This window comes from Mytilus trossulus, chromosome 1 (assembly GCF_036588685.1).
Source record: "Mytilus trossulus isolate FHL-02 chromosome 1, PNRI_Mtr1.1.1.hap1, whole genome shotgun sequence".
Classification (NCBI taxonomy): Eukaryota; Metazoa; Mollusca; class Bivalvia; order Mytilida; family Mytilidae; genus Mytilus; species Mytilus trossulus.
Window position 1 is genome coordinate 47,474,861 of NC_086373.1, and position 27,441 is coordinate 47,502,301.

The 27,441-nt window shown below is 32.5% G+C and overlaps 2 protein-coding genes and 1 long non-coding RNA gene across 3 annotated transcripts in view; 1 reads left to right on the top strand and 2 right to left on the bottom strand.

The window, feature by feature from the left end:
* LOC134725845 (uncharacterized) overlaps positions 1-18,790 on the top strand; it is a 35,087-nt gene extending 16,297 nt beyond the window's left edge. Inside the window, exons 2-3 of the long non-coding RNA XR_010108606.1 lie at positions 4,087-4,164; positions 18,276-18,790. This is a non-coding gene — a long non-coding RNA (uncharacterized LOC134725845). The remainder of the gene's footprint in view (positions 1-4,086; positions 4,165-18,275) is intronic.
* LOC134725805 (heat shock 70 kDa protein 12A-like) overlaps positions 1-19,669 on the bottom strand; it is a 41,116-nt gene extending 21,447 nt beyond the window's left edge. The window contains exon 1 of the mRNA XM_063589983.1: positions 19,639-19,669. The gene's annotated coding sequence lies outside the window, so the exon portion shown is untranslated. The remainder of the gene's footprint in view (positions 1-19,638) is intronic.
* A 1,596-nt stretch (positions 19,670-21,265) lies between these two features.
* LOC134708280 (glyoxalase domain-containing protein 5-like) lies at positions 21,266-24,617 on the bottom strand. The gene is made up of 3 exons (XM_063568699.1): positions 24,347-24,617; positions 23,912-24,067; positions 21,266-21,430 (listed from the first exon to the last, which is right to left on the bottom strand). The coding sequence occupies exons 1-3, from the start codon at positions 24,509-24,511 to the stop codon at positions 21,311-21,313; spliced, it is 441 nt and encodes a 146-aa protein (XP_063424769.1). The 5' UTR covers positions 24,512-24,617; the 3' UTR covers positions 21,266-21,310.
* Between the last annotated feature and the right edge of the window lie 2,824 nt (positions 24,618-27,441).

The following is a 27,441-nucleotide window of genomic DNA, read 5'->3' on the forward strand; positions in this document are numbered from 1 at the left end:
ATAGTAAACATGATACTGAATTTGTTCGTACTATGCCTTCAGTTATTGATACCATTAAAGAAAAAGAGGGTAATCCACATAAGGTTTATAAAAAAATGATTTGTACAAACGATGTAGACGGGTCACACCAAGCCGTAGCAAATCCCCGAAATACAAAACAGGTAAAAAATATTTTAAGTAAAGACAGGCAAGAAAAGGCCTTATCAAAAGATGACATATATAATTTAGTACTTTTGGCATATCAGTTAGATGGGTTTGTTTCTGAAGTTTTAGTATATCCAGATCTTTACGCTGATGTGGCACTCCCCGAAATCATAAACGCATTCAAAGATATAATTGAGCTTAAAACTGAAGACCCAGTTTACTTAGTTTATGACACAACTTTTAAACTTGGGGATTTTTATGTATCACCGATAGTTTTCAAACATGTCATATTTGACGAAACGCCACTTGTTCCTTTTGCATTTTTGATCCATGAACGTAAACACGCTAAATGGCATGAAGTTTTGTTTAAATTTTTGAAAGATAAAATTCCTAGAATAGATAAAAAACAAATTCCTTTTGTCATTGACCAAGAACCAGGTTTAAAAAAAGCTATTCGAGATACGTTTCCAAATTGTCCGATTATGTTTTGTTGGAATCATATAAAAGAAGATTTTAAATTCTGGTTAAAAGGCAAAGTTGATAGTGATAATATTAAAATCTATATAGATCATTTGAATCAGATGTTGCATTCGGATAATGAAGAAGAATTTTTAGACACAAAATTGAAATAAACATCAAAATGGACTCCCGTAGTTTTAGAACATTTCAATAAACATATATGTCCGGCAATTCAAAATCACTCTGGTAAATGGTTAATTGAAAAATATCCCGGCATGTTTGATCCTTATTCTGGAATAACAAACAATCTTTCCGAGAGTATGAATGCCGTTTTAAAAAGAGAAAATGATTGGAAAGAGCTACCAGTAGATTTACTGGCTTTGGGTTTTTATTACATACAAAATTTTGAGAATTATGAAATTTTACGTGGACGTTCTGGTTTAGGAAATTATCATTTGAAAAAAGAGTGTAGTAGAGCATTTATTTCACCATCAGATGTTATTTTTCCAAAAAGAATTGTAAGTCCTGATGAAGTAATTGAATATTTAAAAAACGACAAGCCATTTTTTCAGTCTAATTCTTTCAAATCTGACACTGATCCTTTAGGCAATTTAAATTCACAGGAAATCATAAAACAAACAAACTCTGATGAGAACACGTCTAGTACTAATCAGGTCAAATTAGAAAATAATGAGGTAGTAGCTAATCAACAACCTGTCATAGAATACCCGACGGATAGCAGTCAACAAAGTTTGGCACGATTTATTGTTGACAATAATTTAATAACTTTGGTTCCACAACAAGGTGCGTTTATTGTAAATGGCAGGAAAGGAAAATACTGTGTAACTCTTTTTCCAAAAGAAACATGTCAATGTGAATCCTCTTCTACTTGTTTTCATATTTTGGCTGCAAAAATTAGTATAGGGTTAGAGTCAACACAAACAAATAATGTCGTTAGTTTAAGGGCCCTTTCAAAAAATAGCAAGAAAAAAATTGACAAAAAATCAGGAAGAAAACAACCAAGAGCAAATGATTATGGAATTGAATTCGAACCTGCGCCAGATTCACAATTTTCAATAAATACTTCCTTAAAGCAAAAATTGATGACAACACCTTCAACGAATGGTAGCATAAAACCTAATAAAACGCCTAAGATATCAACCGAATTTTCAACTCCTAAATCGAAAAAAAACTTGAACTAAGTGTAATCGAAGAAGATGCGGGGGAAACACAAATTATAGATGAGAAAAAAAATCGATCGAAATTAATAAATCACTCCCTGTGAAAAAAAGAAAGATAGATGATATCAACTTAGATGAAATGGAAACCCCCACTAAAAAATCAAAAACTCAATCAAATCTCCCGTGGATAGGGTATTGCAGTCAACAGCACAAACAAAATATTTTAAATAATAAGTATCTTTGTTCTGATATCATTATTTCGACACAAAATCTTCTGAAATTTGAGTTTCCAGAAATAAATGGGTTCCAGGAAACAACTTTAGCGCCTGTTAAGGTAGATGGTAAATGGGTAAGTGGAACAGGTTTTCAATCACAAGAGTCACCAAGTGTACAAATACACCATAATGGTAACGCTCATTGGGTTTTGTCTCTTCAAACTAGAGATGGAAACATCTATCTTCTAGACAGCTTATCACTAAATTCAACAACTTCATTAGAATATCAGTTAACGCAAATCTATGGTAAAGACAAGAAAAAATTAATAATAAGAATACCCGATGTCCAAAAACAACAAAACAGCATAGATTGTGGACTTTCTGCAATTGCAAATGCTCTTTAATTTTGTCAAACTGGGTTTAAAGGAGGTACTCATATCACATACGAGCAAAAATATATGAGAGAACATTTAATTCATTGTCTTGAAAATGGTAAATTCACACATTTTCCAAAAAATTATTTCGGTAAAACTCCAAAAAAATCTGAAAACTAAAACCCACATAAACTTAATAAACTGTGACTGTGGAAAACCCGATACAATAGAGGATATGGTAGGTTGTGAAGGAAAAACAGGGCGTAAAATGTGTGATGTCTGGGCACATCGGTCTTGTGCAAAAAATATGAAAGGAAACAGCTGGTTCTGCGAAGTACATAAATAGTTTAACTGAAATTTTAAAGAAATTTACAGGCAACAATATACAGTTTTGATAAATTTGAAATAAATTTTTAAAAACGTTAATTTAAAAAAATGTAAATTAATCACAATACCTATTCTTGAAATTAATTTGAACATTATTTTTCCTTCATAAAATAGATAATAAATAGATAAATTAATGTCAAAGAGTGTAGTGTATCAATAAATAATAAAACAAAATAAGAAGAAAAAAAAAAGAAAAAAACCCAATAACTCCGCCAACGCCGGTCCCAAGCCCGGGTGAAAAAGGAGGAGGGTTGTTAATATCTAAATGAAAAATATGAAATATCAGAAATGATAAGTATGCTATAAAACTTTTGAAATTTGATATAATGAAATAAAAATGACAAGTATTTTATATCTAGTTTTAGTCATTATTTTTTTTTTCATAAAAGGGGGTCAAGATTAAAACACAAGCTAGGACAAAGGTCAAGTTTCTGCAATTTTAGTTTGATATATTTTTATTGTTATTTATATCAAATCATTTATTATTAAATTGTCTTTAAGAATCATGTTCTGGATTTTGACCGGGCTTTTTATATTTTTGTGAATTTTAGTTCAAAGTTGAAAATTTCACTTCAATATTGGTATACCAGGGTGACTTCCGGTCAACTTTTTGCCCTTTTATAGTAATATATTTATTTTTTTCTTTATATCTTATTATTTGTCATTTAAATGTCTTTAAGAATCAATTTACAGACTTTAACCGGGATTTTTATTTTTTTTTGAATTTTAATTCAAAGTTGAAAATTTGACTTCATCATTTATATACAAGGGTGACTTCCGGTCAACTTTTTGCCCTTTTATAGCAATATATTTATTTTTTTCTTTATATCATATTATTCGTCATTCAAATGTCTTTAAGAATCAATTTACAGACTTTGACCGGGTTATATGCTTTTTCGTGAATATAAGTTTTACTGTTCAAAAATGTGTTGTCAGAGTCACACTAAGAAACACTTCCGGTCAACTTTTCGGTAAAAAAGCATATTCAAATATTTTTTTTTTTAATTTAATCTTATAGCCCATTGTAATAGCTTTCAGAAAGTGAAAATCGCATCTATTTGATGAAATAATTTCTTCTTCAACGGTTCATGCATTATTTCTGTATCATTTGATAACCAATCAAATTCACGTTGCATGTTTGCATGAAAATGGTTATTTATAAGTGAATTGTAAGGGCGATGCAACATGCGAGGTCAGTGCGCGATCACGTGACATTATTATTTGTAAACAAACATGCTCCCCGTGTAACACGTGTCTGAATTATCCTTTCAAAGTGTTATAAATCTGTCAATCACTATTTTATGATATATTTCTTTTTGTTTTTAGGTCTGCATATCAGTATAGTCCAAGTGAATTAGTAATAGTTCTGAGTTGTGTGGGTTTTTTTTTATATAGAATTAGAAGGTAAGTCTACATAAGTTATAGGCACTGGCTACGGTTACATGGAAATGTAACAATAATAAAAATATTATTGTTACATTGGAGACTAATTGCCGGAATGCATTGTTGGGTACGGAACCGATTAATTACGAATGTAACAATAATTATTGAGGCTACGGTTACATGGCGTTATTGTTACATGAAAAACAGCAATGTACGGTGGGGCTAGTGTTACGGCCAGAAATCGCCTTTAAATTGTAGCCAACAAAAGACACAAATCAATAGTAAAATTTAACAATATTTATTATACAAAAGTTTACAAGAAGTATTTTACAAATATAAATGTTAACTTAACTGTCAAAATATGAGTCCACTCTTTTATCTGTATCCGGAAATCTTTCGGAATCCAATCTGAATATTATGTTCACTACTAAGGTCACAATCCAGTATGATGTTGTTTGTAGAATAAAAGTGTCAATCCAAATGCTGTGAATACTAATGTCTATCAATGTCTATGTCCAAGTTTAATTATGAGAGTTTAACTTTAGTGTCTGTATATATAGTGTTGTCATGGAAAATTCTAGAACACTCTATAATGGAACATTGTGGAAAATCCTGGAAAGTTACAACGGAAGTTTCTGGAATAACGTAGAAGTTTAAATTACGCATCTTTTATAAGGATCATTCTAGAAAGTTCCAATCATTATGTGATTGTTCCAGTGATTCCTAAACTGCACAATTATAAGATTATTTGGTAAACATCTATCAGGCCATACAACACAAATTAGGCCAACATAAATAAACATAATAATTACAATATCATAACACCTCCCCCCTTAAAAGAAGTTTTAGTGTAACAAAAACTTATCATGAATAATATGAACAAAAATACATAATATATACAAAGTGATTTAATAAGCTCTAGATAAAGCATCTGCTATTACATTATCTTTACCCTTAATATGCTTTACAATTACATCATATTCCTGTAACAATAAACTCCACCTAGTCAACCTCTGATTCTTGTTTCTCATTTTATGCATGAAGGTGAGAGGATTATGATCAGTATACACAAGAATAGGATGCACAGTTGGATTCAAATATACATCAAAATGTTGAAGTGCTGACAACATTGCAAAACACTCTTTTTCAATAGTTGAATAATTTTTCTGATGTTTATCTAATTTCTTAGAAAAATATGATATAGGTTTTTCAACATTATCATCTGTCTCTTGATATAAAACAGCTCCTATTCCTACATCGCTTGCATCAACGGCAAGTTTAAATTGTTTTTCAATTTTCAAAGTCTGGAGTAATCAGAACTGGACTATTAATTAAAAGTGATTTGCTATTTTCAAAAGCTTTTTGACAATTTTCGCTCCAGATAAATTTAGAATCTTTCCGTAAAAGATGAGTCAATGGTTGAACAACAGTAGCAAAATTTGAACAAAATTTTCTGTAAAATCCAATCATGCCTAAATATCTCATAAGTTGTTTTCTATTTGTAGGAGGTGGAAATTTGGAAATAGCTTCCACTTTAGCCATATTAGGTTTTACTTGACCTTGGCCAACTGTATGCCCTAAATAATCAACAGTGGCCTGACAAAATTCACTTTTACCAAGATTAACAGTCAAATTTGATTTTGACAATCTATCAAAAGTATCATACAAATGTTTTAAATGCTGTTCCCAGCTATCACTACATACAATAAGATCATCAATATAAGCATAACAACAGTCTAAATCTTTTATAACATTATTGATCATTCTTTGAAATGTAGCTGGAGCACTTTTCATGCCAAATGGCATTACAGTATATTGAAATAAGCCATCTGGTGTAACAAAAGCTGATATTTCACGAGCTCTCTGTGTCAATGGAACTTGCCAATAACCTTTCAATAAATCAAATTTGCTCACAAATTTTGCTTGACCAATATTGTCAATACAATCGTCTATCCTTGGAATCGGATAGGAATCCGATTTTGAGACTGAATTTACTTTTCTGAAATCAGTCACGAAACGAAAAGTTTTATCTGGTTTTGGCACAAGGAGACAAGGAGAGCTCCATTCACTGTTACTCGGCTCAATAATATCATTGTCAAGCATATATTTAATTTCTTTTCTCATAACTTCAAGTTTGAGTGGATTGAGCCTGTAAGGATGTTGCTTAATTGGAGAAGCATCTCCGACATCAACACCATGACAAACAGCAGTGGTTTTGTTTGGCACATCTGGAAAAAGATTTTTAAAAGAAAATACCAAAGTTTTTATTTCTTCTCTACGATCAAAAGACAGATGTGCAAGTTTTGAATCTAAATTTGACAAAATTTCTGAATTTTTCAATCTAACTGTCTCTTCCATAGTTTTACAACTAAAAGTTGGTTCAATTACATCTGGTTTGTCATGATTGTTCTCAAATTTAACCATGCCTAAAGTGGCAACTGGTTTACTATCACATAGTACATTAGTACGCTCAAAATATGGTTTTAACATATTAATATGACACACTCTATTTTGTTTGCGCCGACCTGGAGTTTTTACAATATAATTCAAATCATTAATTTTACTCTCTATTGTATAAGGACCACAATATTTAGCCTGTAAAGGATGTCCAGGGACAGGTAGAAATACAAGTACCTTATCACCAGGCTCAAAAACTCTGTCCCTGGCAGCTTTATCATACCATATTTTCATCTTGTTCTGTACATTTTTTAAGTTTTTCTGAGCAATTTGACAAGCAGTATACAATTTTTCTTTAAATCTAGATACATAGTCTAAAAGATTCAAGTCAGTATGTTCAGTAAGCCACTTTTCCTTAATCAATTTTAACGGTCCCCTTACAGTATGACCAAATACCAACTCAAAGGGACTAAATCCAAGGGATTCTTGAACAGCCTCTCGAACCGCAAAAAGTAGAAAGTGAACTCCATCATCCCAGTCTCTGTCAAATTGAAGACAAAAAGTTCTAATCATGTTCTTCAATGTTTGATGAAAACGTTCTAAGGCACCTTGAGATTCTGGATGATAAGCACTTGATCTGTACTGAGCAATCCCTAACTTGTATACGACTTGCTGAAATAAACCTGACATGAAATTTGATCCCTGGTCGGACTGTATAGACTTAGGAAGTCCTACTAATGTGAAAAATTTGATCAAAGCTTTGACGATAGTAGGTGTCTTGATATTTCTGAGCGGAATAGCTTCAGGAAAGCGGGTAGATGTACACATGATTGTCAATAAATATGCATTTCCAGTCTTGGTCTTTGGTAAAGGTCCAACACAGTCAATTAGAACTCTGCTGAAAGGTTCGTCAAAGGCTGGAATAGGCAGAAGTGGTGCTGGTGGTATTTTCTGGTTAGGTTTACCAACAACCTGGCATATATGGCATGATTTGCAGTATTCTGCGACATCATTTCTAAGTCTGGGCCAGTAGAAATGTTGCAATATTTTTAGGCAAGTCTTCCTTATACCTAAGTGCCCAGCCAAGGGGGTGTCATGGGCAAGACCAATAATGTCTTGCCTATAAACTTTAGGCACCACCACTTGGTATAGCACTCTCCATTCCTCCTCTGGGGTGGCATCAGGAGGCCTCCACTTTCTCATTAAAATGCCGTCCTGATGGTAATAGCATTCGGCCACTTTGTCTGCTTCCTCCTGTGGTTGAGCTCTCTGGCTGAGCTGAAGAACCTCAGGGTCTTTATGTTGTTCTTCGAGTAAATTCTTTCGGTCTAATGAATGGCTGTTTACATCTGGCCATGGCATAATAACATTTTTGTCAACACTAGGTGGTTTTATAATGGCCTTTTCTGAGTAACCAGGATCTTCAATATCAGCTATAAAAGTGTCAGAAAGGTCCATGTAATCAAATTTGTCTTCTTTCAAATTATCATCTTGTTGTTTTCTAGCCATCGCCCTAGAAACAACACAAGCTGGATACAATTCAGCATCATCTTCAGGTGATTTAAAATCCACCACCGGTTCACTGGTAACAATTGGTTCAGCAACCACTTTGTTCCTAGCTAGATCATTTCCTAGCAATAATGTAACACCCTCAACAGGGAGATTAGGGCGAACACCCACAATAACTGGTCCAGTTATTAAATCTGACTTCAGATAAATACGATGGAGAGGAACATCTATACAACCTAACTCTACACCTTGTAACAAAACGGAGGCACCAACAGAAGTCTTCTCAGACAAAGGCAACACACCTTCTAACAATAAAGACTGAGAAGCTCCAGTGTCCCGTAAAATCTTAATAGGCTGAAGAGTGGTATCATCAACAATAGCAACAAACCCATCAGACATAAAGGGTTTATATTCCTCCATATAATCACAAAAACTGGACTTAAAAGCCTGACTCGCAGGACATTCCAATGTACTGGTAATATAAGGTGTCGTACAAGCACTGGTCTTCGGCTTATTATCTCGTTCATTCTTCTTCTGGAGTCTAAAACAATCAGCCATCAGGTGACCAATCTTCTTTCAATAAGCACAAGTCAGTGACTTCTCAAAAGTATCAAATTTTGGACTAGACATATTATAACTGGACTGACTCTTATTCTGTGGAACAGGCTTACTATCAGTACGCTCAGTGCTTTGATTTTTGTAATTTCCACTGGAAGTATTAACATTTTGACTCCTGAAACTTCTTTTATGTGAAAGAGTATAATTATCTGAAATAACAGCTGCATCATGTATTGACTCAACAGTTTTGTCGTCTAAATGTGTTTTTAAGTCTAAATGAACGCATTGTTTGAACTCTTCTAATAACATCAATTGTCTAAGGTTATCAAAATTGTTATCTGTTTTCTTTGACGTAAGCCATTTATCAAATAGATCTTCTTTTTCCCGAGCAAATTCCACATAAGTTTGTGAATCAAACTTTTTATAAGATCTAAATTTCTGTCTATATGCTTCTGGTACTAGTTCATAAGCTTTCAAAACTTCCTGTTTTACCATATCATAATCAGAACTTTTTTCTGATGGAAGTGCGGAATAAATTTCAGCGGCCTTACCCTCAAAAACACTTTGCAGCATCGTAGTCCAATATGGCTTCGGCCATTTCAAATTATTTGCAATTTTCTCAAACTGTGGAAAATATTTATCAACTGTTTTTTCACAAAATTTCGGAACCAAACGTATATTTTTTGCTGCATCAAAATAATCTGATTTCAAGTGAACTTTAGTGTTGCTTTCTTCTTTGACCATTTCAATTTTCAGTTTTTCCATCTCTAGCCTTTCTCTCATTTCTAGTTCTTTTAATTTTAATTCATCTGCTTTTATTTTTTCCCTCTCCTTCATTTCCAATTCTTTTAATTTAAATTCATCTTCTTTTTCTTTTTTCTCCATTTCTAACCTTTCCTTCATTTCCAATTCTGCTTGTAATTGTTTTAATTTAAACTCATGTTCTAATTCAAGCTGCTTTAATTTAAAGGTGTCAACATTTTCGACCTTAAGATCAAGAGCCTCTTCACCTAAAATTTCTGCGTCAACTAATTTGTCTATAACCAAATTTTTTATAATTTGTTTTCTCATAGATACTTTAAAAACGAATTTCAGTTCTTTAGCAAGCAACACTAATTCCTCTTTCTTTAAATTATCAAAACTCTCCAGGTCTGGCGTTTTCAAAAATTTACCAGCATCAAATGCCATTTTGTAGAATTTTGTTGGCTAGTAATAATAAAAATACTAAACAAATTTTGAATAAAATATGTTCAGTCTCCCGGACGAGCCCCCCATTTCTGTTACGGCCAGAAATCGCCTTTAAATTGTAGCCAACAAAAGACACAAATCAATAGTAAAATTTAACAATATTTATTATACAAAAGTTTACAAGAAGTATTTTACAAATATAAATGTTAACTTAACTGTCAAAATATGAGTCCACTCTTTTATCTGTATCCGGAAATCTTTCGGAATCCAATCTGAATATTATGTTCACTACTAAGGTCACAATCCAGTATGATGTTGTTTGTAGAATAAAAGTGTCAATCCAAATGCTGTGAATACTAATGTCTATCAATGTCTATGTCCAAGTTTAATTATGAGAGTTTAACTTTAGTGTCTGTATATATAGTGTTGTCATGGAAAATTCTAGAACACTCTATAATGGAACATTGTGGAAAATCCTGGAAAGTTACAACGGAAGTTTCTGGAATAACGTAGAAGTTTAAATTACGCATCTTTTATAAGGATCATTCTAGAAAGTTCCAATCATTCTGTGATTGTTCCAGTGATTCCTAAACTGCACAATTATAAGATTATTTGGTAAACATCTATCAGGCCATACAACACAAATTAGGCCAACATAAATAAACATAATAATTACAATATCATAACACTAGTAATAAGTAATAATGATAATAAAAGTTAAAGACATTTATTTTATATACAATATATACAATAATAACATGGAGCATGTTTAAGTTCGACAATTTTTTTATGAAACAACTCCAAGCAATACTGATTAATGTTCGTATCGTTTTGCATTGGAAACGATATTACGTCCTCCATGGACGAGATTGAGGATGGATACATCATCGTAACAACAAACCATCATAAATATATGAATCGCCTTGGGCACTATACTTATCTGAAGTAGTATATCTTTAAGAACATCCAAACCATTAATACGACCGTAAAACTATTTAAACACCATTTGTTGAATAATGATATAATTTATTATTTATCATTATAACAAGTATTATTTAGTACATATGAAAGAATTAAGCAACAAACCTATAGAAGATTTAAGTTAAATAAATCTAGCGTACATTGCTGTTTTTCATGTAACAATAACGCAATGTACCTGTAGCCTCAATAATTATTTTTACATTCGTAATTAATCAGTTCCTAACCCAACTTTGCATTCCGGCAATTAGTCTCCAATGTAACAATAATATTTTTATTATTGTTACATTTCCATGTAACCGTAATCAGTGCCTAAATATGCCTAAGTTATATTTAACTTAAAGTCTAAAAAGATATCTCCACTTTCCCTCTATATATAAAACCGCATACTAATTTAAACAGCATTTGCTCCCCTTGAACACTAATTTGCCCCTTCCCCGTCATTTCCCTTTAAATTTGCGCAAAAGTCATACTTTTAGTCCATTTACATTAATGGCCGATTTGTGATTTTACCATCTTAACTGCAATTTTCATATTGAACACATTTGACCATTCAGTATGACTTCCCAAGTTTTTTGTCTTATATGAAGGAGGTTAACTTTTTAGGTCATGTTTTCCTAAACACCTTATTGCTATTTGGTTAGAGAACACAATTAATTTGTAGTGCATTTCTTTTAGAACATATATGAAAATTTAAAAAATCCTACCCGCGCTTTCTCAATGAAACTTTTACAGTGTGTTGTACTACTTTTGGGACAAATTATATCAAAATTAAAGAAAACTTCATCGTCTCTAACTAAAAATATGGACAATTTTATCTTTAGGGCGTCTTGAAATCTTTTGACAGCTTCCGAAGTCCTATATTTCAACCTTTTTCACCTGGACCAAATCACTACTTTCCTTTAAAGTTCGGGACCCAAATTTTTTTAAAGTGTAATTTCACCCCCCTACTTACAATTTGAGGCATGGAGAAATTAATATGGAAGGGGTATTAAAATTAATGGCAAGTAACCCACTATTAACACTAGGGACTATATTCGTGAACAATGAAAATCAAGGGACGACAATTGTGGTCTCGGACCTAATAGGATAGAAAGAGTTGACAAATCTTAAAAACACTTGGTATGACCAAAGCTTAATAAATTATAACACTGCTTGCAAAGTTTCACAACAATAGGATATACATAATAGACAATATGTTAAATTCTATACTCATCTTTGCGTGTTAAATTTTGACGTTAAAATTGGAAAATTTCAACAATCAACATGTTGGGCTTTAAAAATTAAAATATTGCAAAAAACTTCCATTTAAATGCCTTAATATATCATTTATTATGTACATAAAGCAATAGATTTGATTTATCAGACTTAGCATAATTATTCAAAAGTCAAATTTATATCAGCCTGGGCCTACAAATTGAGGTTTTTCAATGAAAGGGGGCCTTTCATGAAGATGTAATATTTTCCAGCAATTTTAAATTATAAAAACCTGACACATCAGTGTGATTTGTAGATGGGTGTCTGATTTGTATCGATATGTTAAGCCCGTTAAAAGTTTTAGCTGCATTTTGTATATAAAAAAGAAGATATGGTATGATTGCCAATCAGACAACTCTCCAGTTTTTATGTTGTGCTATAACACCACTATTCAAGGTTTCGGGAGGGTTGACGATCAAAACATGTTTAATGCCGCCTCATTTTGTATGTGCCTGTCCCAAGTCAAGACCATTTACTAGTACTTTAGGTTTTTTTGTTGGTTCATGTCTGGCATTGGTTTTTTTCTTTCGTAAATTGAAATGTTTCTTTTGTTTCATGTCGGGCCTTTTATAGTCGACTTTGTGGTATAGGTTTATCTCATGTTGAACCCCGTACGATTGCCTATAGTTACCTACATCCACTTCATTTGAACGTTGGTAGTTATCTCATTTCAAAACACTCCACGACTCGTTTTTTCATTTTATTTTTCCAAAGTTCCATATTTTTATTTTGGAATTTTAAAGGGACACTAGCTGTCAAATTCATGGTTACCGATTTGACTCAAATTTTCATATTTTATTTATAAAAATGTAAAACATTTATTCAAACTATCAAAAGTGTGAAATAAACAGTTTACAGAACATAGGGTCAATAATATGTAGTTTCGTTTCGTGTGTATTTTAGTCTACACTCCATCTAATTAAATATCGAGTTGACCTCAGATGACCATATAAGCGATAAACATAAATATACTGATGATTAGATATAAATAGATTAAGCCAACACGTGCATTTGAATTTTTATAGGTCTGTTTAATTTAATTTTATAGATTAAAAATATGTTTCTTGTCGTTTTTACATGTAGAAGAAAGATTTTTAGTGGATCGAATCGGTCATCAAATGATTTACCTTTGTTTCACTTTCAATGTTGACATTCCATTCCTTTAAATAAACAATACACGTACAAAGCATGCGTTGTCCATCTCTAGTTAAGGGGTTACATGAAAACGGATTTAATGAGGTCGACTTATTCACTTGGAAGTGAATAAGTCATTATCAATATTATCTAGCTTAATTTGACAAAATTGAACCATTTTGGCTGCTAAAAGCGAATTATTATTTCACTACTTCACTTTTATTATTGATTAAACAAAAACAAATCATACTTTTAATTTGATGCATCTCGTAGCTAGTGCCCCTTTAAAAACTTAGTGGCCTTGAAAATTGCCAATTTGTTAAACTTTTAATAGGCTTGTAACTTCTCAATAAATCAGGTTAGGACAATTAAGTCGTATGAAAAAAATGCTGTATTTGACATGAATGTGTGCCACATGAAGTATAAAATGTTTATTTAGGAATAAATTAACACTATAAAAGTAGGTTCTCATTTGGGGAACAATGCCCAATTTATTGGTTAACCACAACCTGCCCTGTTTATAACTCTCATGTATGTCATAAAAACCATACTTACAATCTGAATTTGAATAAACGATTATTTTTTTTGTAAGCTGTTTGATGTTCTTGCCCCGGGCAGGGGGCCCTGGTCGTGTTAGGCACGACTTTTTTTACGCTTTTGGTCCTAGTGCTCCTCGGCTTTGTACTTGTTTTAGTTTTCGGGCTTTTTTAATCTGAGCGTCACTGGTTGGTCTTGTGTGGACGAAGCGCACGTCTGGTGTATTAAATTTTAAACCCTGTACCTTTTGTTGGCTATTATTCGTGTGTTTCGCTGTCCTATTTGTTCACACATTTATTTGTATTGTAGTCCTGTCATGTGATGTTGTCATTCTAATGTTATATTAAACATTGCCATGGAAGCAGGAGGTTTGGCATGCCACAAAACCAGGTTCAACCCACCAATTTGTTCTTGGGTTGTCCTGTGCCAGGTAAGGAAAATGGCCATTGTTGTATTATAGTTCGTTTCTCTGTGTCTTACATTTTCATGTTGTGTTTTTGTTGTGTCGTTGTTCTCCTCTTATATTTGATGCGTTTCCCTCAGTTTCAGTTTGTAACCCGGATTTTGTTTTTTAAATTTCTCTATCGATTTATGAGTTTCGAACAGTGTATACTACTGTTGCCTTTATTTGAATCGGACAGTATTGATAGTTTGGAAATATACATAGATTGCTATTCAAAACATATTAACAATTGCAATTTGACCTGGCATTTTAGCTTATTTAAAAATAGATAAGTAAAATTAAGTGCAGATCCATTGGCAAATTGGAATCGCACTGTCTGAATACCCCAAAAAGTAACTGACCTGTTCCAGATGGTATCTCGCAAAGTATGTAAATATCTACTGGTGTGGAAGAAACTAAGTCATATTTATTAATATTTATTAAACGCTATGATTTCAAGTACCACTTAAAATGTTTGTTATCATCTATAGTATTATTGAGCTCGTGGCCATGTATCTTTTCCCAAACATCGATTTATACATGATTTCCATAACAACAGTAGATGCAGGTGAGCGACACAGGCTCTTGTGAGCCTCTATTACACCGCAATTCTACGACAACATCATCTACCATCGCGCCAGCCTTTTATTACTAGGTATTAAATAAGGGGAAATAATCACAATAAACGAAGTATTTTAAGTGTTTTGTGAATTTATATTTATAACATATTTATTCACATAACGAAATATTATTATACAACTGTGTAACTTGTCAATTATAGCCGACCAGCTGATTATTAGGAGCGTTTCGTGGTACATAAACAGACAGACAAACAGACATTTTTTTTTCATAACAGTAAAATTAACAAATCACCGTTACGGAGACTATATCACCTGTGCATGCATCATCTGAACAATTAAAGCCATCATTATATAAAACTATCTCAAATTTTGTTGTAAAATAAGCATTAAAATTAAACATGTCATGCAGATCAAATTTTTAATTGCTCGTTGAAAATTAAACATAGCGGATGAAATAAATTGAGTGAAACATCTGATATCGTGATTTAAAGCTTCAAAACAAATAAGATATAAATGTTACTAGTAAACAAAACGTGTACTGCGCCAATGAAGCGTTCTAGTAAGTATTTATTTAATTCGAAGTTAAAACGGGATATATAGAGGCTTTCGTGTTTTCGAAGGGTGAGTATTATACCTGTATCGATGACATCTTACATCTTATACTTAAACTGAAAGAAATTCATTTTATTTCAGATAATCATGACGTCTGATGAGGGCATTTTGGTTATTTTTTTAGAGATCCCTTTTCAAATGAAGAGTGTATTCCCTTCTAACATAAAGATAAAATACATATTCGAAAAGCAATAGATTAGTAACAAATATTATGATGATGAATAACTGTTCTTCTTTTGCTTTCTTTTGGTGTATATCATTTCTTAAACGTTTTCATGATTGATATATTGCTAGTGCTTATTATCATTTTCAGCACTGCTGACCGGCTGGAACATGGAACACTTACAATCCTCGTCAGTTAAGATCGGAGTAACAAACACCTGTTTCGTGCGAAATTCGAACGCACAACCTCAGTGTCTACACAGGGCCCTCAGTTTTCGAGTCGTCTAAGAAGTTAACTACAGTATCACTATCCTGTCAACACTGATGTTGTAAGTGCGATTCCCGCACTTGACAGGTGAATTCGATTCCAATCTTTTATTGACTTGAATTAAAAAGTAAAATCACAAAAATACTGAACTCAGAGGAAAATCTAATTGGAAAGTCCATAATCACATGGCAAAATCAAATAACAAAACATATCTCAAAAACGAATGGACAAGAACTGAACAGACATAATAAATTAAATAGTCACAATATGGGTACAGCAGTCATCATCGTGTAACAATTTTAAAAGGAAGAAATTAACAGAACAAAAAAACATCTATCTACAAACACATTCATTGCTCCGCGTGTCTGACGTCAGAAAATCGTATACGTCACATATATTTGTCGTTCAATGTATATACAAACAATTTTTAAACGGGCAATGTTAGCATACAGGGTTAAAATTAGAGGTATGTAAGAATTAATTTCAGAAATAGACCCGAGATTTAAAATAGTCCAAAAGTTATATAGAATTGATAATAGAAATATATCATAATGACATATAATAGAACAATATCATACTGACGGGATCTTTTAAAGTACAGAATCACGTTATAAGAACCCAAGAAACACAAAAAGTCGCATACACAAAATACACCAGTAAAAAATGAAAGATAATACAAATACATTGACGGGATGTGTAAGTACCGAACCACGTTAAATGAATATCACATGAAACAATCCAACAGTAAAAGTATTATTAATAATAGAACAAAGACAAATGAAAGAACAATATAACACGTTGTTAAGATGATAAACAACATCAGAACGCATAATCTATACATCAAGACCATCATGTATTATTTGTGAAGTTGATAAGGAATATTTATCAACAAGGTCTTGGGACCTTCTGATGAACTTTTTTTAGAAAAAGGACGAGACTTTCATTGACATACCCCAGGTTCATCAATTTTCTACTCAGACACTGATGACGTTTTATAAAGTCTGAGTAGGAGCTTCAAGCTCTTGAATATCGAATTAGTTGGGAAATGTATATCCCATATGCCGGTGAAGTTGGTATATTGCTACTAAAGTGGGGGAAATTTATAATTTCATAATTAAAATCGTCTCGTTTGTCATAGATCATGGTACTGAGATGACAGTGTAAGTCAAATTTGAGATATAAGTCTAAAAATGAGGCGGAGGAAGCCGTGTCTGTTGTTTCTTTAATTTCTAGTTCTGGGGGATATAGTAATGGAACCCAATCAGAAAAGTTCGGATTGTTTATGGAAAGAACATAATCAATATATCTGAAAGTGAAATTAAATAAATCTGGCTTCGTTGATCCTCTTGTTATTGACAAGTGTCTGAAGGAACTCCGATTCATATGAAAATAATAAGCGGTCGTCAGGAAGAGGCGCACAGTAAGTTTCCATAGGAATGCCGACAATTTGTTGGAAAAGTCTACCTCAAAACTCAACAAATATGTTGTCGATAAGAAACTCCAGCATACTGACCACTTGTACTTCTGTGTAGCATGTTTTATCTTTTTGTTTGGCACTATTAACGAAATATGCCTTATGATATCCCAAAGTAATAAATTTATAACGTATGCTACCATTTTTTTTTTTGAAAGGCATTGTGGATTATTTCTTTTAGGCGATTTTTCAATTTCACATGGGCTATGGTGGTATACAGGGTTGAAAAATCAAAAGTTTTGATAAAACTAATTTCAGAGAAAGACCGAATTGTTTAGAAGTTCTTTAGAATTTTTAAGAATCCACATTTGCGCGAGTAAACAGTTTCACAGTATTTCTGAAGACCCTCTTTAACTGCGGTCATAATTTTAGTCAATCTAATGGACAATTTCTACCTCAGGCATAGTATTTGGCAAAACTTTTAGGAATTTCGGTTCTCAATGCTCTTCAACTTCGTACTTTATTTGGCCTATTTAACTTTTTTTATTCGAGCGTCACTGATGAGTCTTTTGTAGACGAAACGCGCGTCTGGCGTATATACAAAATTTAGTCCTGGTATCTATGATGAGTTTAATTACTACCACTGGGTCGATGCCCATGCTGGTGGAGATTTATTTCCCCGAGGGTATCACTAGCCCAGTAGTCAGCACTTTTGTGCTGACATGAATTGTCATTGATATGGTTATATTTATAAATTTACTGTTTACAAATTTTTGAATTTTTTTAAATACTAATGCTTTTCTACCTCAGGCATAGATTACCTTAGCTGTATTTGGCAAAACTTTTAGGAACTTTGGTCCCCAATGCTCTTCAATTTCGTACTTTATTAGGCCTTTTTAACTTTTTTGGATTCGAGCGTCACTGATGAGTCCTTTTTAGACGAAACGCGCGTCTGGCGTATATACTAAATTTAGTCCTTGTATCTATGATGAGTTTATTGATACACCTCATGTCTAAAAAATTGTTAAAATTATAAATCATACCAGTGCATGCTTGTTTAGATATAATGAAAAAAAGTATTTTGTTATTTTTTAGGTTATATATATCATGGCAGGAATAGGATACAGACCAAACTTTTTTGAAAAATACTTCCGCATTGTTGAAAAGGTTGCATTGCATGGAAATCCGATCATCGACTCGTTCCCTACAGATCACAAAGACATAAAAATCACTTTACCTGCACATGTGGAAGCAATGAAGGTAAATGGGTTAGTTTCCGAAAACGCGTCCGATGGTGAGGTTTTTGCAAGTATTGCGACTTTAAAATTAGCATCAATGTATCTGAGGCGGGGAGTTCAGGAATCAGCTGTAAAAAGAACAAGAAAGCCAAAAAAATATAGTCAGCGAATTGCCTATGACTTCTGAAGTTGGTGATGGATGCAAAGATTTGGAAATATTGTTAGTCGCAAGAAAGGGTTTTATAGGGAAATGCAATAAAAGTAAATAAATCTAAATTTATTTCAGTGGAGACATTTGTATGAAAAACGTTTTTTGTCTGACTAGTTTATTTAGTGATTCATAGACATGTGATGGTATGTCAATGTATTTAGAAGTGTATCATGTAGCGTGTTTATCTATTGTCTTAAAAAATCATTATACCAAATAAAATTATTAGAATTAGCTATCAAAGTCCTTATATTTGAATGAAGTAACATTCATTTTTAGTGGAAAATTGTTTTAACGTTAATTAAGCTATAATTAAAAAATGTTTGCTAAACCCTCTCTGTGATTAATGTAAGATAACTCTGGTCAATTTTCCCAATCACTCTTTCATTAGGGGGAGATAAAATATTTCGATGATGGAAGTATTCAACGACCTTGACTGGATATACATACCTCATTGTTCATTTATAGTCTTTTAAAAAAAAAATTCTTTATGTTGGTATAGATTAATTTTATACATTACAAAACAAATAAATGAAATTATATATATTTTTTTTATAAACCAATAAAGAACACTAAGATGTAGTACATTTATAAATTTTGGAGCAATTTAAAGCTCAATAAAATAGACATAAAGACCAGTTCAAGGTAGACAATCAACATTGACTTTTTTGGAATTGAACATAGTACAAAGGAATGCAACTCTTGCATACAAAAGATACATCAAAAGAATTATTAAACACGAATTCGTGCGCCACCTTCAATAACGATTCTAAACTATCATTATGACCAACAGTTGTAAATCTATAGAATAGTGACAGCTAATGAATGCTAACCCACAGTGAAATACATTTGTTAGAATTTTTTAAAACCTACTCGTAAAAATGCACAAACTACTTGATTTCCATAGATCAAAATTAACATGTTTACACATTGATAAAATATGGTGGTTAAACATTATAAATCTATAACAGTATGAGATTCAATATGACCTCGTATACTAGCATCAACTTACCCAAATATATATGTATAAAAAGCCAAATCATTTTGTATTTGTTTACATTAAAATCCATCTTGGAAATTTTAAAACTTATCACAAATCCCGGTTAAGATTTGACTAAATACCAACATCCAGATATGTTCAGGTAAATATGCTAGTGTATTTCATCATTCATTGTGTATTTTGTTTTGTAAATATAGTTCACTAGATTTGGCGATAAAAAGTTTTAATTGTTTCTTATTTTACAATTTAAGTAGTATTCTTTACCAAAACACATCATCATCATCATTCAAAACAAATTGCACTTATTTGACTGGATGGTTCCTATGCTCCATGTTTATACTCAGTGGGGAGTATTCTTAGTAGTCGAACTGCTGTCAACACCGAGGTTGTGATTTGGAAACTCGCATGTGACAGGTGATCTAGACTCCAATCTTAATTTACTGGGAGTGTCTGTTTTTCTACCGAAGGTTATGTGTTTTTATTCAAAAGGTCAAACACATCAAACGGATGGAAAACAACTTGCATATTCCTGACTTGATATAGGCATTTTCTTATACAGAAAATTTTGAATAACCTTGTTTTAAAACTAGCTTAACCTTTCACTTTTATGACTGTAGAAGACCAATCCATTATATTGACCATGATGTGTGAACACAATAAACAGACATAAAAGGTAAATGATGTGTGAACACAATAAACAGACATAATTTGATAAAAGGTATAAATAACAAATAAGGGGTACAGCAGTCAACATTGTGTTATAATCTTCATCCATGTAAAGCACTGACAAGTGATCTGATGGTAGATACCATCGGATTAACAATCTACCAACATAAGTAATGAAACGTTGGTGATTCATTTACAAACTGATAAACGTTTTTGCGACAGCGGCATAGTTTCACATCAATACCATCAAGAACAAATATAATTCCTTACATCTCTCAACCCAAACATTGCTATTTTTTTCTTTAAATTGTTAACCCCAGAATTCCAGTCACGTGTATCGTGCAATTATATATCACATATATAAACATGGTGGTGTTATTGGTTGCAAACCAAGGAAATCGCAAAAAGATAAATCACATTCAAATACTAGTAGATATCTTCAGGCCAAATTAATCAATAAAATATACTGCAAACCTGTGTCGAAATGATATCTATGATATAACTAACCAAGACTTGGTGGATTTTATTCATCGCTAATAAATATTTTTACATGCTTACTTTTGTGTTCATAAAGAATTTTATATCGAAATGTCAAGGCATATAAGGGTAAAAAAACTAGTTACCAGAAAACGGTGTGTTTAATGTTACTCGCAAAAATTTAATGATCTAATTCGGAATCTAATTGTGCGACAGCGGCATAGTTTCACATCAATATCGTCAAGAACAAATATAATTCCTTACATCTCTCAACCCAAACATTTCCTTGGTTTGCAACCAATAACACCACCATGTTTATATATAATTGCACGATACACGTGACTGGAATTCTGGGGTTAACAATTTAAAGAAAAAAAAGCAATGTTTGGGTTGAGAGATGTAAGGAATTATATTTGTTTGGTCAATAACAAGTTAACAAAACTTTATAAGTCTACATCTTTTTACTGATGGTCTTATATATACGTAGTATTTTCTTGACACTTAAACGGCTACAATCTATAACTGATGTACACGTCTATTTTTACATGTAATTGGAAAGCTCAATCAAGTTGTTGTCCGGGTCTCTTATGTACACTGACTTTATTGGTCCCTTGGCACCCGTCCGTTCCACAGGTCCTTCTACAATATCCACATTACAACTCTGGAATAAGAATTAATTAATAAATAGGGAAATTCTGCTCAAAATTATACTTCGCACAAGACTTCTATTTTGTAATATGTGTATGTTCATTAGATCACGTATGATATCTTCTTGGACTTAAAGTAGACTTTGATGTATTTACACAAGTAGGAATATAAGGCATAATTTCTACATCTGTAAATGTCCTATGAACATGCTTTCAGTGACTGTCAGCTTTCTTTTGATCAAAAGAAATTATAAGTACAATGTATTTTGTTTTTTACTTTCGGTTTGTTGCTTTTAATATCAATATTACATAGGGACTCTAAATACTGATTTCTTCTGTACACCTGTTGTTATAAAACTACATATAGTAGACATTTTTCAGCCAAAAAGAATTAGCCCTAAGTGCTTAGTCCTGATATACGTAATCGCTTGTGTTATCTCCTGGGTTTTTTTTCTGCTAGATTAACACACAATTTGGTTTATTTCAGGTCAACTAATAAGTATAACGCAAACATTTATTTTAGAATCATATTCAAAACAGTGTGACTGTGGTCATTGATTGACGACCTAAATTATCCCATTGACTGGGACAGATTATGTGAACGTTTGTCTATAACGACCGCTGCTCACTATGCACTTGTTGAAGACACTTAAACTGTTGGGTCACAAAAGGTTCTCAACACCTAAAGAAAGTAATTAGAAAAACTAATCAGGAATAACACGATGTTTTGATTTATATCAATAATATAAATCAAAACATAAAGTTATTCCGGATTAATTTTTCGAATTATTTTAATATTAAAGGCGTTTAGAACCTTTGGTGACCCCCACAGTTTAAATTCTATAATAAGTAAGTAGTGAGCAGTGGTCGTTACAGACAAAAGTTCACCTAATCTGTCCCAGTCAATGGGATAATTTGGGTCGTCAAACAATGGCCACAGCCACACTGTTTTAAATAGGATTCTATCGTATTTCTTATTCAAGAATACAAAATGAAAAAATATAATGTTAGTTTACAATTGAAAGCCCTTCATTTGGTTTTAAAATGTCTTTGTTATGATTTCCTTAACTTTTGGCTTCGAGTAGTTTAAAATGGATATTCAAAAAATTTGTAAGGGTTCCGCGGAACCCAGTGTCTCGCCTACTTTTGCTGTAAATGGCAGGCTCAACAAAAATGAGGGAAAAAATCAATAAAAATATTCCTCTTGATACAATCTTTTGATTGTAAGAAGCTTCTGTCCAAGTTTGGTAAATATACAGCATACTTTATGAATCTTATCAATGCTTTAAAAACTTCAACTGCAGACTTTACACGTATGTAATGTTAACTGGAAGAAAATCTAAGTCCATTTAAAAGTAAAATACGGAAAAAGTGGATTTATTTTTTTACAAAATTTACTTCTGTTTACTATCTTATGATCATAAACAAGCTTCTGTCCAATTTTGGTACAAACCCAGGATAGTTTTAAGTAAGTTATTAAAATTTTAAAAAACTTTAACCACAGAGTGAATGTAATGTTTCCCCGCAGAAAAACTAAGTCCATTCAAATGTAAAATATGGAAAAAATGGAATTATATTTTTACAAAATTTACTTCTGGATACTATCTTATGATCATAATCAAGCTTCTGTCCAAGTTTGGTACAAACCCAGGATAGTTTAAGAAAGTTATTAAAATTTTAAAAACTTTAACCACAGATGAAAATGCAATGTTTTCCCGCAGAAAAAACTAAGTCCATTTACAAGTAAAATATTGAAAAAAAGGAATTTTATTTTTACAAAATTTACTTCTGAATACTATCTTATGATCATAAACAAGCTTCTGTCCAAGTTTGGTAGAAATCCAGTATAGTTTAAGAAAGTTATTAAAATTTCAAAAACTTTAACCACAGATTGAATATTTGTGGACGCCGCCGACGACGACGACGACGACGGAATGTAGGATCGCTTAGTCTCGCTTTTTCGACTAAAGTCGAAGGCTCGACAAAAACACAGGCTATAATGCATTGAAAATTTTAAGGTTTTTAACATTTTGGCTCTTTCATCATATCCAATCATTTGCAATATTTTGTATTCAGGGAGTTTCGAACAAAATAAAGAAAAACAACCCAACGGACACAGTCAATCAATGGTTCACTTAATTCATTTTTTAAATTTACCAAAATAATACAAAAAACATGTTCCGAAATGGTCTGCCAGCAAAAAACTCAAATAGCATCTCTCAAAGTGGGTAAAGCATTTTTTAAACCTAATATGAAATAGCAGTCATTTATCTTTGATTACAATTTCCAGGGAATTAATGACTAATATGCTCTTTGTTTGGGGTATTACAGTAACAAGTTGTGTCCCTCCAGAAATAAACCCTTTCCTTGTTCAACTAGGGATACCCACTTTCTATGTCAATATTTAATTCTTTTTTATCCTTAAACTCTTTTGATTATATTATGTCGACACAAACTTTGAGTTAATTACTTGAAATTGAAATAGTACGAATCACCTTTAAATGTTCAATAACATGGTCTAAACTGTGTTTTGTGATGAAACAAATATCTGCAGAGCCTGGAGTAGGAGCATGCGCTTTAGGTTCAAACTCTTTACCATATTCGTGAATGTTTATCTTCTGGTTGCCAAATGTTAAAGCTTTCCTAGTGCCCTGAAACGAAGGATCGAGTGTATCATTATCGCGATAGATCGCAATACCTCATTTTCTAAGATCACACAATGTTTTGTGCCCATTAATATGACATCAAAATTACCGTTTTGTTATCCACAATATTATAGTATTATATAAAGCTAAACTGTATAAGTTCAATGCATTTTGACGGCACAAAAAACAAAGTTGTTACTTTAAAAATTTGTTTCTGTGGCTTTTTGGTCAATATTATATACTACGAAATATAGTAGTTCCTGCTATCAATTAAATTACTAGTACCTCGAATGTGTTTACTTCCATCCCAAGCACCTCGGAGTAAAATTCACATGTTTTGATAGAATCTTTTACTGTGATAACAAAGTGGTCTATATGGTCTATCTTGAAACGTCCTGTCATTCTTGGTATACTGTGTAACAATATAAAATCGAACTTTATGTATTTCATAAAATATCAGTAATGAAACTTGGGTGTTGATTTGCAATTTTTACAAGAATTGTATGTTCTGCATTTATCAAGACAATACGATTGAGGTCACTGAAACAGGTATTATAAAAAAAAAGTGTATTCTGAATTATAATAACAATCCCATCATATTTTTCTAACTATCCTTCACTAATATAATACAAGTCCTTGATTTCAACATGGACATTATTTTTATTGTCAACCTAATCATTTAAAATTACTTCCAACATCAGTTACCAGTATTAGGGTTAATTCGGGTTTTGTGAAAACTTTCGAAAGCCCTACAAGAACTAGAAAATCGCTTTATAAAATCAAAATGCCAAAATATTCAATGGAGGTGACTTAAACTTAATGACATCAACTTGGAGACAGGAAGAACAGACCCTGGAGGAAGAAACAAATAGCAAAGCAACATCTCTATAAACACACGGACCAACTTTAACATGGGACAAATCAACAAATTACCCACACGAAATATATATAAGATCTCTTGATAACGTCACTTCCAACACATGGTAAAAACCACCACATGTCCACCCGTTGGGAAAAGTTACCAAGACATACTATCAGTATCAAATTAAAAAACACCGAAAATTACAAGTATTAAAAAGCTGAGTAGTAGATCAGCCGCATCCAACTATAAAAACAAATGGGAAGGAATCACACAGGATCTGACATCACTGAGAAACAAATTTATGTTAAAATTCGAATCAGTTAGAAATAAACACTCAGTAGAGAAAACTAGACACAGTTTAAATAGGCCATTGAAACACCACGACGCACCATGCATGACAACGGAGATCAAAGGACTCATCAGGAAAAGCCACACTTGTACAAGAAAAGCAAAAAATGCAAAAAACATCACACGAAGAGGCTTCAAAGACAGCACAAGCTAGATACGATACAAACTACACAAAATCTACTTGGACTCGCTAAATGAAACGTTAGACTTGAAAAAAGACACCAATATGATTTGAAAATATATAAAAAAGAAACAGGACTCAATGGAAATTGGTGCTCAACGAAGTATCAGCGGAAAAGGCACAGAGAGGGCTCGAATGCTGATTAACAGTTAACATAGAATTAACAACGTTAAAACAAAACATATATCAATTTGAGGAAACTCGCCATTTATACCAATGACGTCAAAATTTGTGAAAAAGAAGAAGATAATGTACTTGCTTAATCGACTTAATCCGGGTAAACAACCGGACCTGATAAAATTTCACTAACACTACTTATTGAAACAGTTAAAATCATTGCACCAATACTTATAAGAATTTATCAACAGTCACTTACTAGTAACAAAGGCCAAATCCCACAGGACTAGAAAAATGCCAAATTTGTTCCAGTATTTAAAAAACGAAATCGTTCAAACCCATCTTACTGTAGGTCAGTGTCATTAACATCAGTGTCATCAAAAGTTTTAGAACACATACTAGTAGCATAAAATATGAATTATTTAGACGATCAAATTATCCTCAATAAAAAAAAACATAGGTTTAGAGCAAAAAGGTAATGCAAAAGCCCACTCCGGATGACCATCGACGACATCAACAAATGGATAAACGACAATATCCAAATCGACATAGCAATCCTAGACTAAGCAAAAGCCTTCGCCAAAGTTGCTCACAAAAGGCTATCAGAGAAAATACAATATTATGGCATTGGCGAAACAACCAGAATATGGATGAACACATTCCGCAGTTACAGAACCCAAAAGGTAGTTTTAGAGTTTTAGATGGGGAATCTTCCATGTGTTCCTTTGTTAAAAAAAAAAGGCAACAGTAGTATACCGCTGTTCGAGATTCATAAATCGATTGAGAAAAAAAAAACAAATGCGGGTTACAAACTAAAACTGAGGGAAACACATCAAACATATGAGAACTACGACACAACAGAAAAACAACAACACTAAAATGTAACACACACAGAAACAAACCATAATATAACAATGGCCATTTTCCTCACTTGGTACAGGACATTTAAGAGGGAAAATGATGGGTTGAACCTTTTTTTGTGGCTAGCCAAACCTCCCGCTTGTATGGCAATTTTGTACAGTACAAATAAATGCACGAACATTCAGGACAGAGAAAAATGCAAATAAACAATGCAATATAGTACATATCGGCAACGAAACAACAGAAACACTGAAGTGAAAAAAAAAAAAACGACAATGTAATCGGGGGTTCCCCGGGGAACAGTACTTGAATCCGCATTATTGCTTGTGTTCACCAATAACATCAGTTACTACAAGAAGATCTTGACACACTTGTAAATTGGTCCAGTACATGGGAAATGGAATTAAACGTTTCCAATGGCACAATAATGCAACCCACACACAAAAGATCAAAGACAGAACTCCCTTAAAAAATGAGAGGCAAAACTCTTGAAAACGTTAGCTATCAACCATAGCAACAATCTGAAGTGCATTTTGCAGATTGACCAAACTTACAAAAATTCATCAAAATTGAATAACTGCTTTAGAATTTGAAATCCTTATACAAACAGACAAACATCAATAAATTAGAATATGTCAAAAAGAACGCAGCAAGATCTGTTCTCAATAAACCACATAATTACAAAAACACAGACGGCACAACAGAAATTGTAAATAAAAATATTGGAAAACGTAAGATCAGAAGTCATAAAACTTTGCTCAGTGCTTAGATCACTTAAATCATGCTTTAAACATAAAATACAACATTTTGCCGTGATTGGTTGATTTTTGGAGTACGAGTACAAAAAACTGACTCGAAACATCAGACATTATCCTCATATATAAGGCAGTCCACCACAACGATCGCCGTGCCTATTCAACATCACCCTTCTATAGCAGAAATAAAATCAACTTGTTACAGCCATGAAAGGAAATAACAGACAATTGGGACAAACGTAAATGCGTACATATA